The sequence below is a fragment of the Phaeodactylum tricornutum genome, chromosome 13 (assembly GCF_000150955.2).
Source record: "Phaeodactylum tricornutum CCAP 1055/1 chromosome 13, whole genome shotgun sequence".
Taxonomy (NCBI): domain Eukaryota; phylum Bacillariophyta; class Bacillariophyceae; order Surirellales; family Neidiaceae; genus Phaeodactylum; species Phaeodactylum tricornutum.
The window spans coordinates 47,501-62,416 of NC_011681.1; the positions used below are offsets into that span (position 1 = coordinate 47,501).

Sequence of the window (14,916 nt, forward strand, 5' to 3'; positions counted from 1 at the left end):
GGACCTATGCGTAGAATGCAATTTGGATCAATGAACTTATAAAACAATGAGTGGGTGATTACCTTCTACAAACTAGTCAATCTGTTGTTCAGTCCAGTGAACAATCCCACAAAATGCCATCGAATCTTTGATCTTCCACAGCTGCCATAATCTCAACAGGCAACCTTTCTTTCACATGTATATATACTTTCGGAACTATAAGTTCCTAGCACGATACCTATGGTGAGTATAGGATCTTGTTCAATCCCACCATGTGGTTCGTGGTACCTCTTTTGTCCCCGCAATCGTATCTCCTATGTTTCGATCGTATTTCACTGTACCCTTGGTCTTGTAAACTGACAAGTAAGGACTAAACACATGCGCCTCCGGAAACATAGCAATCGTACAAATGCACCCTTTATTGTGAGTCCACGTGGCCACGAAATAAGGCTGACAATATTTCTGTGCGCGCCTCCTTAACTCCATGTGCATAGTTTTGATTCACACTTGCGACATCCATGTTATGCGAATCATGTCCATGAGACATGTCGCAAGGAGGCATACCGTAACACTCCCCATCAGCCTGCTTGGTGGTCTTGAAAGTCTTCACCTCACAATTTGATGTATCACCTTGCCAGAACAAGAGTGGCTTAAGGACTGGCCATGCCTGTTGAAAACCCCAGTGCTTACTGAGCACATCTGCCACGTTTTCGGCTCCCAAGATTTTCTGGAAATCAACAACTCCTGCTGCAATTGCCTCACGAACGCGATGATAAGACAATGCATTATGACGCTTGTTTATGGGCGACTGAGGTTCTGTTGAGCTAGTAATCACTGACTGGTTGTCACCAAACAAGATTGTCTTTCCTGTCACTGGTACTCCAAGGTAACGGAGGGTAGTACGGATGTCCATGATTTGCTCAACTGCAATCCGAGCTGCAACAAACTCAGACCCATAGGTGGCAGTCTCAACAGTAGCCTGACGCTTTGAGAACCATTCAAAGGGAGTCTTGTTGATAAGATGGAGGACTCCTGTCACAGAACGACCTGTTACCATGTCGTGGTATAGGTTTGCATCAACGTAGCTTGTTAGAGTGACATGCTTTCCAAGTGCCGTTGGTGCATCATGAGGAAGAAGTTCTTTGACATCCCCGTATACAGAAGTTGCCCAGCTATGACGCTTGTCCGGTAGTTCTGAGTAGTCGGGCTCATCAGTACGAACCCGAATAGCACCATTCTTCATCTTCTTGACGTAACCGTACATCCGCTTGAGTCGATCAAGATGTCCTTCACGGGGTGCCACTCGAAATCTTGACATACTCATAACAGCAGTGGCTATATCAAATCGACCTAGTGTGATGAGCCATTGCAAGCTCCCAATGAGTGACTGGTACTGCTTTATCCCGTCTTCACTGAGTTCCGATGTAGCATCTAGTTCCGGATGGTCTCCTTTCTCTAGTGGGGACACATACATCTTGGGCTGTTCACCATACATCCTCTCATACTGCTCCATCATACGTGCAATATATTTCTTTGGGTGGTATGAAAGAGTGCCGTCCTTGTCTCGCTCGAAAGTACATCCCAAGTGGTATTCAAGAGGACCAACACCTTTGAGCTTGTACTTGTGTCGCTCCTTGAGTTGATCAATGATATCTCCAGGACTGTGAGCTGCAACGGCGATGTCGTCAACCCAGACCGCAATGTACTCGTATACTCTACCATTGGCTCGTATCCAGACATCCGAGTCGGCCTTACTTGCTGTGAACCCAAGGTCCCGAAGGGTGTCCGCAAATCTCTCATGCCATCGGAGTCCACTGCTCCTGAGACCATACAGTGCCTTGTTGATAACAAGAATGTGTCCTTCTAGCTCAGCAAATTCCGGACCAGCTACAACAAAGACCTTTTCTTTGGTCTTGGCTTCCAGGTATGCATTCCCTATGTCTGCTCCCCATAGCTTTAGACTGTTGAGTTCAGCTAGGAATACAACAATACGCAAGCTTCGTAGCGAGACAACTCCAGAATACACACTTTCAAGAGGTACAGGAGTAAGATGTCCGCCAGCTACCATCCTGGCCTTGTGCCTTCCATCGTGCTTGACATCATATACTGTATGGATTCGGATCTTCTTGAACCCTTCTGGTGCATTCGACACATGTTTACCGTGTATAACAGCTTTACCTCTGTCAATGAAGGTGTTATACTCATGGAGCTGAGTCCTTTCAATGTTTTCAGCCTCCTGCCATTTGCTATTTCTATTCAACTTATCAATAGCTACCGCCTCCTTGTGGTCACGAGGGATCTGGTACCCAAACTTGAAGACAGGTGAATGCCTAGTAGAATGGAGTCGAGCTTGGTTAACTAGCCGTTGAAACTTCTTTTCCCTAGTTGCAAGCCGTTTAAACTGTTTCCATCCTGGAGTATCTAGTAGACCTTGGCGTTTAGCATAGGCAGCACAAGTAACAGGATCGTCGGCCCGTATGACATCAAGGGGTTCATAGGTAGACTCCCCAGTTTCCCAGTTAACAAGAACGTTGTATTTAGAGCCTTTGTAATTCTCATCGTTCGTAGATAGGGGACCTTGGTGCGCGACGATGTCCTTAAAACGCCATTGTCGATCAGTATCATGCAATTCTTTGTCTAGATCAGTTTCAAGTTTATCTAGAATTTCGTTGTAGGCAAGAATTTCATCATACTCGCCATCATTGATTTCGACTAAAAAACGCACATCAGAGGGCTTGTCGGGATCTAAGATTTTCCTTGTGATACGTGCACGAAAACGCTCCCCATCATCCTGAGTATCGGTTAGGAACGTGCGTCCAATAAGGTCGTCAGGGGTGAAACCGGGTAGATCCTTTAAGGCATAGGAATTTTTGTTTTCAGTTCTACGCGACTTGACAAAGTTGATAGGCTTAGAATTACTCTCCCCATCCTGTGGCGTAAGGCGTAGGTTGGTTTCTCCGGATTTCAAAGCGGAACGCACACTAGAGCGGTATAAGATCTTGTTGGTGTCGTCTGTGAGGACTTTGTAAGTGAGAGCATCCCCAACAGATTCAGCAATGCCAACAAAGTGACCGCTCTTTTCGGTACCATCGGAAGGGAAAGATGGATCTTCGATACGGTAGTACACCGGTTCCCAAAAATGAAACTGGAGAAGTACGCTGATATCAGGGGTGCTACCAAGAAGAGTCTCGAGCGGTGTACGATCATGCAAAGATTCATGGGACAAATGGTTGAAGACATAGCAGATGTAGGCAATGCACAAGAGCCAAGTGGAATCAGGAGCACCGGTTTTGTTAAGAACGTTATTGGTATTAGCTTCAATAGTAGCAATACGGCGTTCGGCAAAATTTTGATGTTGATGATGAGGTTCACTTTGCCATTGGTCAATGTTGTAGGCTCGTGTAATATCAGCAACCTTCTTACTGATTTCGACTTGGGCTCGATCACTCAGAAGTTTATCCATAGCTCCACGATGGCGAATATTGTCTTCAAGGGCATTGACAAACTCCTTGTCTGTTTTCATGGGATAAATATCGGTGACTAAGGAACGTCTCCCCACAAACAGTTGTGCAAACTTGGCTCCGTTGTCAACAGCAGGTGTGTCTGACCAGATAGTATCCGTTGCAACAGCCTCGTTGCGCCGATGCACATTTAGAGCCGGGAATCGCGATTTGAAGTGCTTTCGTAGCGGTGCATTGTAGACTTCGCGAGCGTACTGTGTCGTAGCCATGATGGTTTTTCGGACAGTGTCACCGGATACCCATCCCAAGCAGGGACGTAATGCTTCATAATCCCGTTCATTGCGTTTGACATTGTGCTTACGACACTGGATAATGCAATCAATAGCGTCCTCGCGATCGAGATCGTAGTACGCTATATGGCGGTGGAGGTATTGGCCTGTGTTGTCAAATCGTGGTTCAACATAGGCATTGCCCGGAAGATCTTGCATTGCATCGTACCAGTCGTTCACCATGTCAACTTCATTGTCTAGAATAGAAGGGTCCCAGTCAATATCGGAAGTCAACACAACATGCGGAAGAGATTCGAACTCGCTATCGGTAGGCTGCCGCATATCCATATACGGGAGGCCTTGTCGAACATGAAGAGGAATGATATAATCATCCAAGGTAACAATCCGCTGTTGTCCTCCAACATTGCGAGACCGGTCTTCGACTGTGTTTCGGTAATGCTCAAGTTGGGCACTGGAGTGGATGGTCTTTCCCTTGCCAAGATAGGCGTATTGGTGCATAATCACAATGATAGGGCCTTTGTGAGACTCGACAAACCCAGCGGCAGTGACAATATCCAAATCTGACAGGGTATGCTCGTTGATACCCGTTATACTAGCAGACCGTCCTGTCTTGTTCACAACTTTGACATCACAGCCAGCAAGTCCACCGTTGGCACCTCGATCGACTAGAGCAGCAGTCTTGTTCTCAACGGAATGACGAGAGACTTGATATTCCAGAACGTTGAGTTGAACAGACTGTTGTCGATTGTCCGATGACTGGGTACAATTGATTGGTGTACGGCGGGATGCAGCAAGAACTTTTCGGATATCGCCATCTCCCATGTGACTCACACGGTCAGTCAAGTGTGCAAGGAGCTCCGTCGTTTGATCACAGTCATGGAATGCTTCAGCTTGCTGGTTGTCTGGTTCGCTACGATTGAACTCGCCATTATCGTTCGATATCTTGGCGTGGGTATTCGCTTCCAACGCACGTTGCGAGACATCGCCGGATCGAGTAGGGCCTTTGTCGGGTGCGGACAGGCCTTGGAGAATGGCTTTGGCATCATCTGAAAGCTGATTCCACATTTCGCGAGGGATATACGGACGCTCTCGATTGGTTGCCGGATCGCGATTACGGTGGCCAGATGGACTGACTTTGCGGTTGTGAGCATTGGCCTCATAGATCACTGCAGGAGAGAGATCAATATCATAGTCAATCCCATTGTCTTCGGTGAAGTCCGGTTGATCATACGAGAGGTCGGTCAGAAAGGCGCTACGCTTGCTCTTGACACTACGAGAATTGGAAAGGTTGTTCCCTTTATCGTATAGAGAAGCAGATGCAAGCAATAGACTCAGGTAACCTTCGTAGTTGAGGGGAGTGCCTCCTTTAGCTAAGTCTAAAGTAGCGGTGATCTTGACCTGGCGGAGTTCAGGGATGTCGTGTACAGCGTTTTCAAGCATACTGAGGCAAAGCTGTTTAGGCAACTGCTCTGCCATAGGAACCATATCATTGTAGATGCGAAGATGGTTCTTCCAGTGAAGGATGAACCCTTCCGCCGTTCCTGTCCAGGATGTGCCATATTTTGCCGTAGTGAGGTAGGCCAAAGTGTTGGAGGACCCAATCTTGGCACTGGCAGACTCTGTGTAGTGCTTGACAACCTTACGGAAAACTTCTTGGGCATTGAAGTCAAAACTATGTTCGCGAACAAGGTTTTTCCCCATATCTGTCTGAAGTGTATGTTCCAAAGCAGAGTACACAAATTTCTTCTGTTCCTCAAAAAGAGACTTCTCTGAGGGGTCCGTCGGTGCATAGGATGGGTCAAGTACCTTTTCCACGTTATGGGATACCGCGGTGACCACGAAAGACCGGTAGAAATTGTCCCAGTATCGGTCATCCTTAAGGATAGGATAGTGGGTCTTGTCACGCTTGACTCCTCGCTTGAATTCGTCGACTGCCGATCGAGCTTTCGTGGACGTACTTAACTGGTTGTTCAGAGAAGGACTGATGGTGGCCGGAACATTAGAGACTTGTCCGAGTGCTGAGCGTCGATATAAAATGAAATCTCCACTAGTCAATGCAACAAGCTCCGAATTTTCCAAAGGACTTCCCTTTTGCCGTTCAAGTGATGCCTGCCAACGCAGGAAATGACGAAGGATCTGTCGGTGCGCCATGAGCAATGGGGTCCACTGAGGGTCTTCATGGGTGTCAGGACTCGCTGAAGGCACATATCCAAGGGCATCTAGTTCGTTCTCAAAAATACTGAGGAGATCATCAACAGAATTATACCCTTGTTGTTCGAAACTAAGTCGGATTGGGTGCCCTTGAGGAAGTGAAAATACATTATCCAAAAAATGCGAGTAAGCAGCTCCGCTAGTCATTTGCCTGGTGGCCGGTACCATGGTGGGCTGGATAGCCAAATCAATAAAAGGTTTCTTGGGGTTCTCAAAAGAAAATATCTAATTATGGGTTCGGGTCCTTCGCTGTTTTGTTATAGCGGACTTCGTTAAATGACCCTACACCAGTGAACGAAGCTAGCACTGGTACACTCACTTCTACCTCCGTAGGCAGTGTCCTCGGGGACTGACGAGGGTTTGATTAGCCCCCCCGTACTACTTTACGCCGGGTAGTAAGTCCGTCCCAACCGGAATCAGGGTTCAAGTCCTTGAGCCTTTTGGTATTTCTACCTCACTCAACCAGAGTAACCCGTAGTCACGAAACAACTTGTCGACGAACCCTGAAGACTCCAAGGGGTTCTCGACACCAGTGATTCCGAGGAAGTAGGGAGGCCACGAAAACTTATTGACAAACCCTGAAGCAGTACTAGTGGGTTCTCAATACCAGTTACCGTGAGGAAGTAGGGTAGCAGCTTCCAACCAATGCGTTACACAAGCCGATAAATACCCCACTTAAGGTGGCACCTCTGATACTTGATGTAACAAACAAAAGATGTCGGCAGTTAGTGACCAAACAATGTACGCCGAGTACGAAGTTCGGAAACCGTCTTGAGCGAAGACCTCAAGATGTGTTTACCACAAACAACTGTGCAATGGGCAGCAGTGGTTTGACGTGCTGTCAAGACTGTTAATCTGTTACGGAGTACTACCAAAGCACAACCGTAGGACAGATCGCTGTTAGGACAGTGAGTGGTAAACGAAGGTGGGCGTTGAGACGAACGACCTGCGATACACCTAAGAGACTTAGGGACTGTAAAACTCAACTCGTTGACGACGCTCCCCACGGGTTAGACAGCGGATACGAGGACCTATGCGTAGAATGCAATTTGGATCAATGAACTTATAAAACAATGAGTGGGTGATTACCTTCTACAAACTAGTCAATCTGTTGTTCAGTCCAGTGAACAATCCCACAAAATGCCATCGAATCTTTGATCTTCCACAGCTGCCATAATCTCAACAGGCAACCTTTCTTTCACATGTATATATACTTTCGGAACTATAAGTTCCTAGCACGATACCTATGGTGAGTATAGGATCTTGTTCAATCCCACCATGTGGTTCGTGGTACCTCTTTTGTCCCCGCAATCGTATCTCCTATGTTTCGATCGTATTTCACTGTACCCTTGGTCTTGTAAACTGACAAGTAAGGACTAAACACATGCGCCTCCGGAAACATAGCAATCGTACAAATGCACCCTTTATTGTGAGTCCACGTGGCCACGAAATAAGGCTGACAATATTTCTGTGCGCGCCTCCTTAACTCCATGTGCATAGTTTTGATTCACACTTGCGACATCCATGTTATGCGAATCATGTCCATGAGACATGTCGCAAGGAGGCATACCGTAACAGTCACGACTCAAGGCATGCGCGCAATTTTGCAATGCGGTACTCAAAACCAACTTTCCAGTTGACACAATGATGTGATTATCTGTGGAGAGTAGTACTGATTCTACTGAGACTCCTAAGGGAGCTCCATGGGATTTGTTTGCACTCAAAAAGATTACATCCATATTTGTCTCTACTCACAATTCTAAATTTAGTCAAGTTCAAACCAATTGAGTTGCAGATTAATTACAATACAATTGGGGTCTTACAAGGCTTTCCCCTTTATTCATCTTACTCTCTCTTTGTATCAACAATACATTGCATGAGTATAGAAGAATTTGTTACACATGTCTTGTGGAAATTATTCACTAAACACGGATGTTGCAAGTGTGAATCAAAATTATGCACATGGAGTTAAGGAGGTATGCACAGAAATGTTGTCAGCCTTATTTTTTGGCCATGTGGCCTCACAGTAAAGGGAGCATTTGTACAATTGCTATGTTTCTGGAGGCGCATGTGTTTAGTCCTTACTTGTCAGTTTACAAGACCAAAGTACAGTGGACTACAATTGGAACAAAAGGAGTACCACAAACCACATGGTGGGGTTGAACAAGATCCTTTACTCACCATAGGTATTGTGCAAGGAACTTATAGTTCCGAAAGTATATTTACATGTGAAAGAAAGGTTGCCTATTGAGATTATGGCAGCTGCGGAAGATTGAAGATTTGATGGTATTTTGTGGGATTGTTCACTGAAATGAACAACAGATTGACTAGTTTGTAGAATGTCATCACCCACTCATTGTTTTAGAAATTCTTTGATCCAAATTGCATTTTACGCATAGGTCCTCATATCTGCTGTCTAACCGGTGGGGAGCATTGTCAACAAGTTGAGTTTTACAGTCCCTAAGTCTCTTAGCTGTACTGCAGGTTGTTTGTCTCAACACCCACCTTTGTTTACCACTCACTGTCCTAACAGCAATCTGTCCTATGGTTGTGCTTTGGTAGTACTCCACAAAAAAAAGCATCCACAATTGGTACACAAGAGCAAAAGACAATGCGCAATTCAGGTAAAAGTCATAAGGTAGGAAGCAATATCATACAACATATACTGTTCTATTAACGGAATAATGCATTATTATTGAGATGTGGTCCTGTGTACTATGGATTGTTGGTTTACATCCAATATGCTAGCAGTAAGAATTTACATCGAAATTATCAAGGCACAAATTTTCTTGTAACAGGAAAAAGGCACGGTCCAGTAATGAGCCTCTTGGGTTTCAAAATCACGTCGAAATATGTACCGGTTCTAAGTCTTACGCCCTAGTGTCTATTCTACTTCTGTGCTCACCTGAGGACTGGTCCTCAGGTGAGGTCACTTTTCAGACCTATGGTAATAAACAAAGAAATCATTATGAAAGAAAGTTACCGCTACCGTTGTCTTCAGCATGCTCTAAAACGTCTTGGGGTAAAGTAGGAAGCTTTAATATCAAAAAGTGACAGAGAAATGACCGTCAACGGAAAGTTCATCGTTTTTTTTTCAAAATTTTTTGGCGGGTAAAATGGCTTGTCTGGACGTCAATGAAATGGCCATTACATCCCCAATACTTGGTTTGAGTCATATAAGTTAGGCTTGGTGCATTGTCAGACATGCCAGTGAGGGATCCTAGGCTTGAAATTGGAGGGAAGGTGACGGCAAAGGCTTGTCATGTTGTGCATCTGAGCGAGTGCGCACGGAGATATGGCGCCAACAAACACACCAAGCGACTTGTTGGAACGGTTGTAGACGTCATGACCACCCCTGTATCCCTTTCAACCGGGCGTACCTCTACTTTGATAACAGCAGTTTATGATTTTGGAGAGGATTTGTTCAAGGAAAACACACTGAACATTCGGAGTGTAAAGGCATTTGTACTGCCAGAAATGTCCTTAATTGAGGAAGTAGCAGCAGAGGCTTTGCGGGCAGCAGAAGCAGACTTTGACGCCGGAAACTTGATGGAAGAAATGGTTGAAGCCCCAGTAGCCAAAATGGTTGAAACCCTGGCTGACATAGAGCCCGATACCTTGGTCGACACAGAGCCCAATACCCCGGTTGACACAGAACCTGATAGCCCGGTGGCCAAAATTGTCGAAACCCCGGTTTACACAGAGTCCGAAAACCCAATAGCCACAGTGCACCAAACAGAGTGGTATGTGAATAAAAGAAAAACCCGGCTGGATGTGAACGGCCATGTCTATATTAGGCACTTCCATATCCGTACTTCAGTTGGTGACCTTATTGGTCAAGACTCTGACAATTATCCATCGCTTCGTTTTGGGTAGTAAAGGCGGCCTTTTCCGCGTCGGTACCGAACAATCCCAGAGCCGAATCCAAACCAACCTTGTCCTGCATACCGTAAATATAGGCCTTGAGTTTGTTACATTTGTCGGACGGTTCTTGCACAAGTTTGTCCTTGAGCACCATGGCCAGTTCAACCTGGTACGCCTTTTGAATTTTGCCATCGGTCCACTCCAACGAACGCGTCGTGGTAAAGACCAAATTGGTCTTTTTCACCTTCTTCTTGTTCTCCGGAGCGGCATCTTCCTCGCCATCCTTAAGGGGAGAAGGATCCGACATCTCGGATTCCTCCTTGTTGGCAATCTCTTCCATCATTTGTGCCAAACTCAGTTGGATGATACCGTGAATATCCTCTTTGACGTTGACGCAATTTTTTTTGGCTTCCTCGGATATGGGCGCCTGCACGGAAAAGGTCGCAATTGCGTTTCCAAAAGCCGGCAAGCCGTATTTGAGGGCCTTTTTATTGTATTCCGCCAGCACGGCGAAGGTTCCCTGGTTCTGTTTAACGTCATCCGACGCACAATGGTAAAGGACAAACTGCGGTCAAACATGACAACGGCATTGGTTGGCTGGGCACCCGTGGTGGCATCCACTTCCATGCCTTGCGCCTCGTCGTTGGCGTCCTCGTCCCATCACAGTTGAAAGGGCCAGGCTTGGAATTTGTGAATGTTGTAGGGAAGGACCTTGAACCGGGGTGACAGGATAGCGGATTGCAGGGCCGCGCCACGGGCGACGGCTTTGTTGGCGTTGATTGTCATGGAGAGTACTTCCGTAGCTGCCGCGCCGGCTCCACTGTTGGTGAGGAATCCCGTGAGGGCCTATTTGACGGAACCGATGCGGGTCGAGCCACCCATAATTTCGACCGAGTGCAAATTGGCCGCCGTGAGTTTGCCTTTGGCCAAGGCCTGGACTAAGGGATCGAGTTGGACAAGGACAGCCCAACAATCTCAAGAACTGGAGAGCCGCAATGTGGTCTCTATGCACATCTTACCCCCACCAAAAAAAGAAAGAAAGAACAAAGATGGTACTATTAAAAACCAAAGACAGCAGGGAAGGTGTTTGGTGTGTTCCAAGAAGACCACATATGTTTGCTCTGTATCCAAAGATGTTGCGACAATTGAAAGCAAAGAACAATGGATTTGCTACACAACAGGAGGGCAGCTATGCTTTGCCCAACACCTGACTACCTTGCATGGTAGTTAAAGACTTTATAGTACTAATTGGATACAAGTAACTCCTAGTATTTATGGTAAAAGTGTGTTTCTTAACCATCATAGCTAAATCCCTATTATCTGTATAGTTTTGTACCGTGTCTACAGGATTGTCTACAGGATTTTGCCCATTTACTTATTTTTTTTGTGTCAATTGAAGGCAAAGAATCATAGATTTGCTACTTAACGGGAGGGCAGCCATGCTTTGCCCAACACCTGACTACTTTGCATGGTAGTTAAAGACTTTATAATACTAATTGGATACAAGTAACTCCTAGTATTTATGGTAAAAATGTGTTTCTTAACCATCATAGCAAAATCCCTTTTACCTGTATAGTTTTGTACCGTGTCTACAGGATTTGGCCCATTTGTTTCTCTATTTTTGCGTCCTCAGCTGAGGACAAATGCTTGCCTCAGCTGAGGACAAGGGCCGGTAGAATAGACACTAGATCGCAACTAACTGTAAACTGGTACGTCATATCTATTTTTACTGTTAGTCGCTCACAGTCAATCAGCAGCGAAGTCAGACAACCTCCGGGATGAACTTCAAATACTAACTGTAACAAGGGATACTCCACTGCCTTTTTGCGAAACGAAGACATACCATGCAACCATGAACCACTAGAAAGCCAGCCTCTTGTGAACTCTGATAGTCAAAGTCATTGAAAATAGCGCAAGGGCGTAATATGGGCGAGCTTGTGGCTCGGCCCCCCATTCATACGGCGTCGTATGATCGCCTGCAGCCAGACCGTCTATCCACAATTCTGCTTTTCCACGAAGACGATCCCGTCAACTATCGCTATAAAGTTGTAGTCGTGGACCGAATGCTGCTTCCCTCCACCCCCCTTCAATACGGGACTGCCGCATTTCTCATTCCAGCTGGACGGGAAGCTGAATACATCTTTGCTTCGGAGATTGGATTAAAATCAATAGCGGAATCTGCCAGCACGGCCCGACTGATCGCAATCAGTTTTGGAAGACATCATAGGTTCGGCTCGCAGATAATCGTTCAGGAAGAACTGTCGTTCGTCGTACAGGTTCTCTCTCGCCAAGGCACCTTTCTACCGAAACCACACCAGGAGCTGCTTGCCGAGGTTGAAATCCCATTCATGGCTGTAGATGGGATTGGAAATCGCCATATTGTTGCAGAAGGAGAGAGTCAAATTTCAGGCAAGTATCTTGTTGAGCAAGTCGATGTTGATGGAATGCAGGTCCGTCGACTATATTTTGCGAACAATCCTTTTGTAATTCAGTCAGAAGCTGTGCTGCGCGATCAGGGTCGGGTTGATAAGAGCTGTTCTGCGTTTGACTATCACAAAACTATGGCTGCCGGTATTCTGGCACTGGTTGATTCGGATGTTTTGACGCACGGTCTTCTGGTTGGTCTGGGGGGTGGTTGTTTCGTCAACTTGATTGGGCATCTCCTGAATGATCTTGAATTGTCGGTAGTCGAACTTGACCCTGCTATACTGAAAATTGCCGAAGAGCACTTTGATCTAGATCTGGAGAGCAACCGCTTGGACATCCGGGTGGGCGACGGCCTAGAGATCATGCCACTTACCCATGACGCCGTTTCGGGTTGTCCGACAACCTTCGCAAAAGAAAGTATGGCATTTGTTGCCATTGATGTTGATTCGAAGGACCAATCAGCTGGTATGTCATGTCCGCCAGAATCTTTCGTAGAAATTGAGTATTTGTCGAGGTTGGCTGAGCTTATCCACCCACATGGAGTTCTAGTCATGAATATATCTGCTCGAGATCCTGAAAAGCTAGATCATGTTTGTCGAAGAGTGCAACAAGTTTTTCGAAACGTTGCGCTGGCAGCACCTCACGACGGAGAGGGCAATGGGAAAAAGAAAGATATAAATATGGTTCTATTTGGGAAGCACGCCGTCATGGAAGTGTCAACATCAAAGCTTTGTCCACTGGTGGAACCTCATACTACCTATGAATCAGGGCCTGACCTAAAGAGGGCATTGGCAAATCTTGTTGCATGGAACGAAACAAAATCAATTGACACTGGTTCATCAAACAAGATTGGGCGAACCAAGACCACTCGACAGAAGAAAAAGCGTGGAAAGAGAAAATAAAACTGCGCTGAATCCACCAAGAAGTCGAGTTTGGCCGCAAACAAAATAGCGCAAAATTATTTTATCTGATCCCATCCAATATGCATTTGACAATGTAGAAGAAGCACAAACGTTTATATTTGATCCAGTCTAATTTATATTTGACAGGGTGAAGGAGCCCAATGTGAAAAGGGATGTGAACTCTGTAGAAATGAGAATACCGTATGTAATAAACTTCCCACTGGAGGTGTTCTGTTGAACAATTGGTTGGGAACCTTTGGCCCTGTCCAATCACAAACGTTCATTCAACTAACTCTTAACTTAGACTGAGAAAACTTTGTGTGTACAATGTAGAATTGCTAACCAATTTCACGGTCAGAGCTTGACTTGGGCCTTCTTTTGAAGCATGTCAATAGAATGTGATCAGAAGATGGTGCGAGAAATTTGAGCCGTCCAAGTGCAAAGATTATGCTAGCTAGCAAAGTGAGCTTTTTCCTACTGACTGTGACAATAATGTAAATTGATATGCTACCCCTACCCTTCTTCTAGCAAACCTAACATGTCAAAGATGAGCCTTTTCGTCCTAGAAAACTGGAACGAAAACGGGCTTGAATCGTGTCTAAGGACCCTACCCTTCTTTGAGGCACTGACCCGACCAACAAATGGGGCTCTCTAGCAAACCTAACAAGTAAAAATTGAGCTTTTTCGTACTAGAAACCACAATGATAACGAGCTAGAATTGTGCCTAAGGACCCGAAAGGATCCCGCATACTTTTGGAGACGATCGAAGGCGTAAACATTAAGATTATAGACTGGTCCAATATACTTAGGGATATGAACCCCAAATGTAAAGTATACTGCTTGACAAAGGGGTTTCTGGTCCTGACTGTGTGACTGTGACCTAAATTGATGATATGCTACTACCCCTACCTTACATTGTGGCACAGACCTGACCAATAAATGGGGTTCTCCAATTGGAGGTCAAAACCAACTCTGGCTATTTATTGATGAGGAAGAATTCTAAGAGTTGTGATATCCATTATTAGCAGTATCTACAAAACAATGTTGAACAATTCCCGAAACAATGTTGAACAACTCTGTCTGAAGCAGACTCATTGATGCATCAATGCTATCCTATCTATGTAACAATGGAAGAAAGAGAATGGTATAATTTTTATGGATGGAGAGAATAAATGGCAAGAGAAAAAAGGTATGTGGACAGAAAGAGACAATTTCTCTTGTGGAAAGAGAACCCACACGACACATCACCTGACCAGTCAAATGAGAGAGGTTCTATCATCTTGCTTTTTGTATGGGAGTATCCAAAATGTATATCCAAAGCATTTCACTAGTACCCAGTATCATCAGAGCCATTTCCAAGTCCTCACGCATATAGCAGCATAAACTCTTTTGATAGCGTTACTGTGAAGTGATATTCATTAACATATTTTTGGAGCTGTGTACTTTCTTTTGCTTTCAATGTTCTTTGTTATCTATCTTATATCCATATTTCCTAAGGAAACTAAACTCTCTCTTTTGACATACAGATGATGAATACTAGGGATGCCCACTTGTGTGTGATTGATGCAGTTCATCATACTCACTCACCACAGTCAAAACCAATTTTTACATAACAAGGGGAAAACAAAAGAATATTGCGCAACACACAATATTTTGCATTTGACAACATTCATATTCTCTCTCCGACAAAAGTAAAGGGGAATACAAAAATAATGGAACGCCAGGCCAAGCTTCACGGCCGTCGGTTCGGAAATACGCTTCCTAAATTTCAGAGTTCTTGCT

General features: G+C 45.3%; 4 protein-coding genes across 4 annotated transcripts; 2 read left to right on the forward strand and 2 right to left on the reverse strand.

Annotated features, from left to right (window-relative positions):
• Nucleotides 1-2,724: 2,724 nt before the first annotated feature.
• Nucleotides 2,725-6,109, reverse strand: PHATRDRAFT_37404 (predicted protein; the record flags this gene model as incomplete). The annotated part of the gene is given in 2 exon segments (XM_002181615.1): nucleotides 2,725-2,770; nucleotides 2,790-6,109. 2 exon segments carry the CDS (start codon nucleotides 6,107-6,109, stop codon nucleotides 2,725-2,727), a joined length of 3,366 nt encoding a protein of 1,121 aa, XP_002181651.1.
• Nucleotides 6,110-9,286: 3,177 nt separating this feature from the next.
• On the forward strand, nucleotides 9,287-9,692 carry PHATRDRAFT_37405 (predicted protein; the record flags this gene model as incomplete). Its single annotated transcript, XM_002181439.1, has 2 exons — nucleotides 9,287-9,634; nucleotides 9,669-9,692. 2 exons carry the CDS (start codon nucleotides 9,287-9,289, stop codon nucleotides 9,690-9,692), a joined length of 372 nt encoding a protein of 123 aa, XP_002181475.1.
• Nucleotides 9,693-9,770: 78 nt separating this feature from the next.
• Nucleotides 9,771-10,591, reverse strand: PHATRDRAFT_37406 (predicted protein; the record flags this gene model as incomplete). The annotated part of the gene is made up of 3 exons (XM_002181616.1): nucleotides 9,771-10,331; nucleotides 10,355-10,456; nucleotides 10,517-10,591. The coding sequence occupies 3 exons, from the start codon at nucleotides 10,589-10,591 to the stop codon at nucleotides 9,771-9,773; spliced, it is 738 nt and encodes a 245-aa protein (XP_002181652.1).
• A 970-nt stretch (nucleotides 10,592-11,561) lies between these two features.
• On the forward strand, nucleotides 11,562-13,199 carry PHATRDRAFT_47247 (predicted protein). The gene has a single exon (XM_002181440.1). It carries the CDS (start codon nucleotides 11,731-11,733, stop codon nucleotides 13,132-13,134), a length of 1,404 nt encoding a protein of 467 aa, XP_002181476.1. The 5' UTR covers nucleotides 11,562-11,730; the 3' UTR covers nucleotides 13,135-13,199.
• Nucleotides 13,200-14,916: the final 1,717 nt, after the last annotated feature.

Coding starts and splice junctions, on each gene's coding strand:
- PHATRDRAFT_47247 (XM_002181440.1), top strand. CDS start 11,731: ATGGGCGAGCTTGTGGCTCGGCCCCCCATTCATACGGCGTCGTATGAT.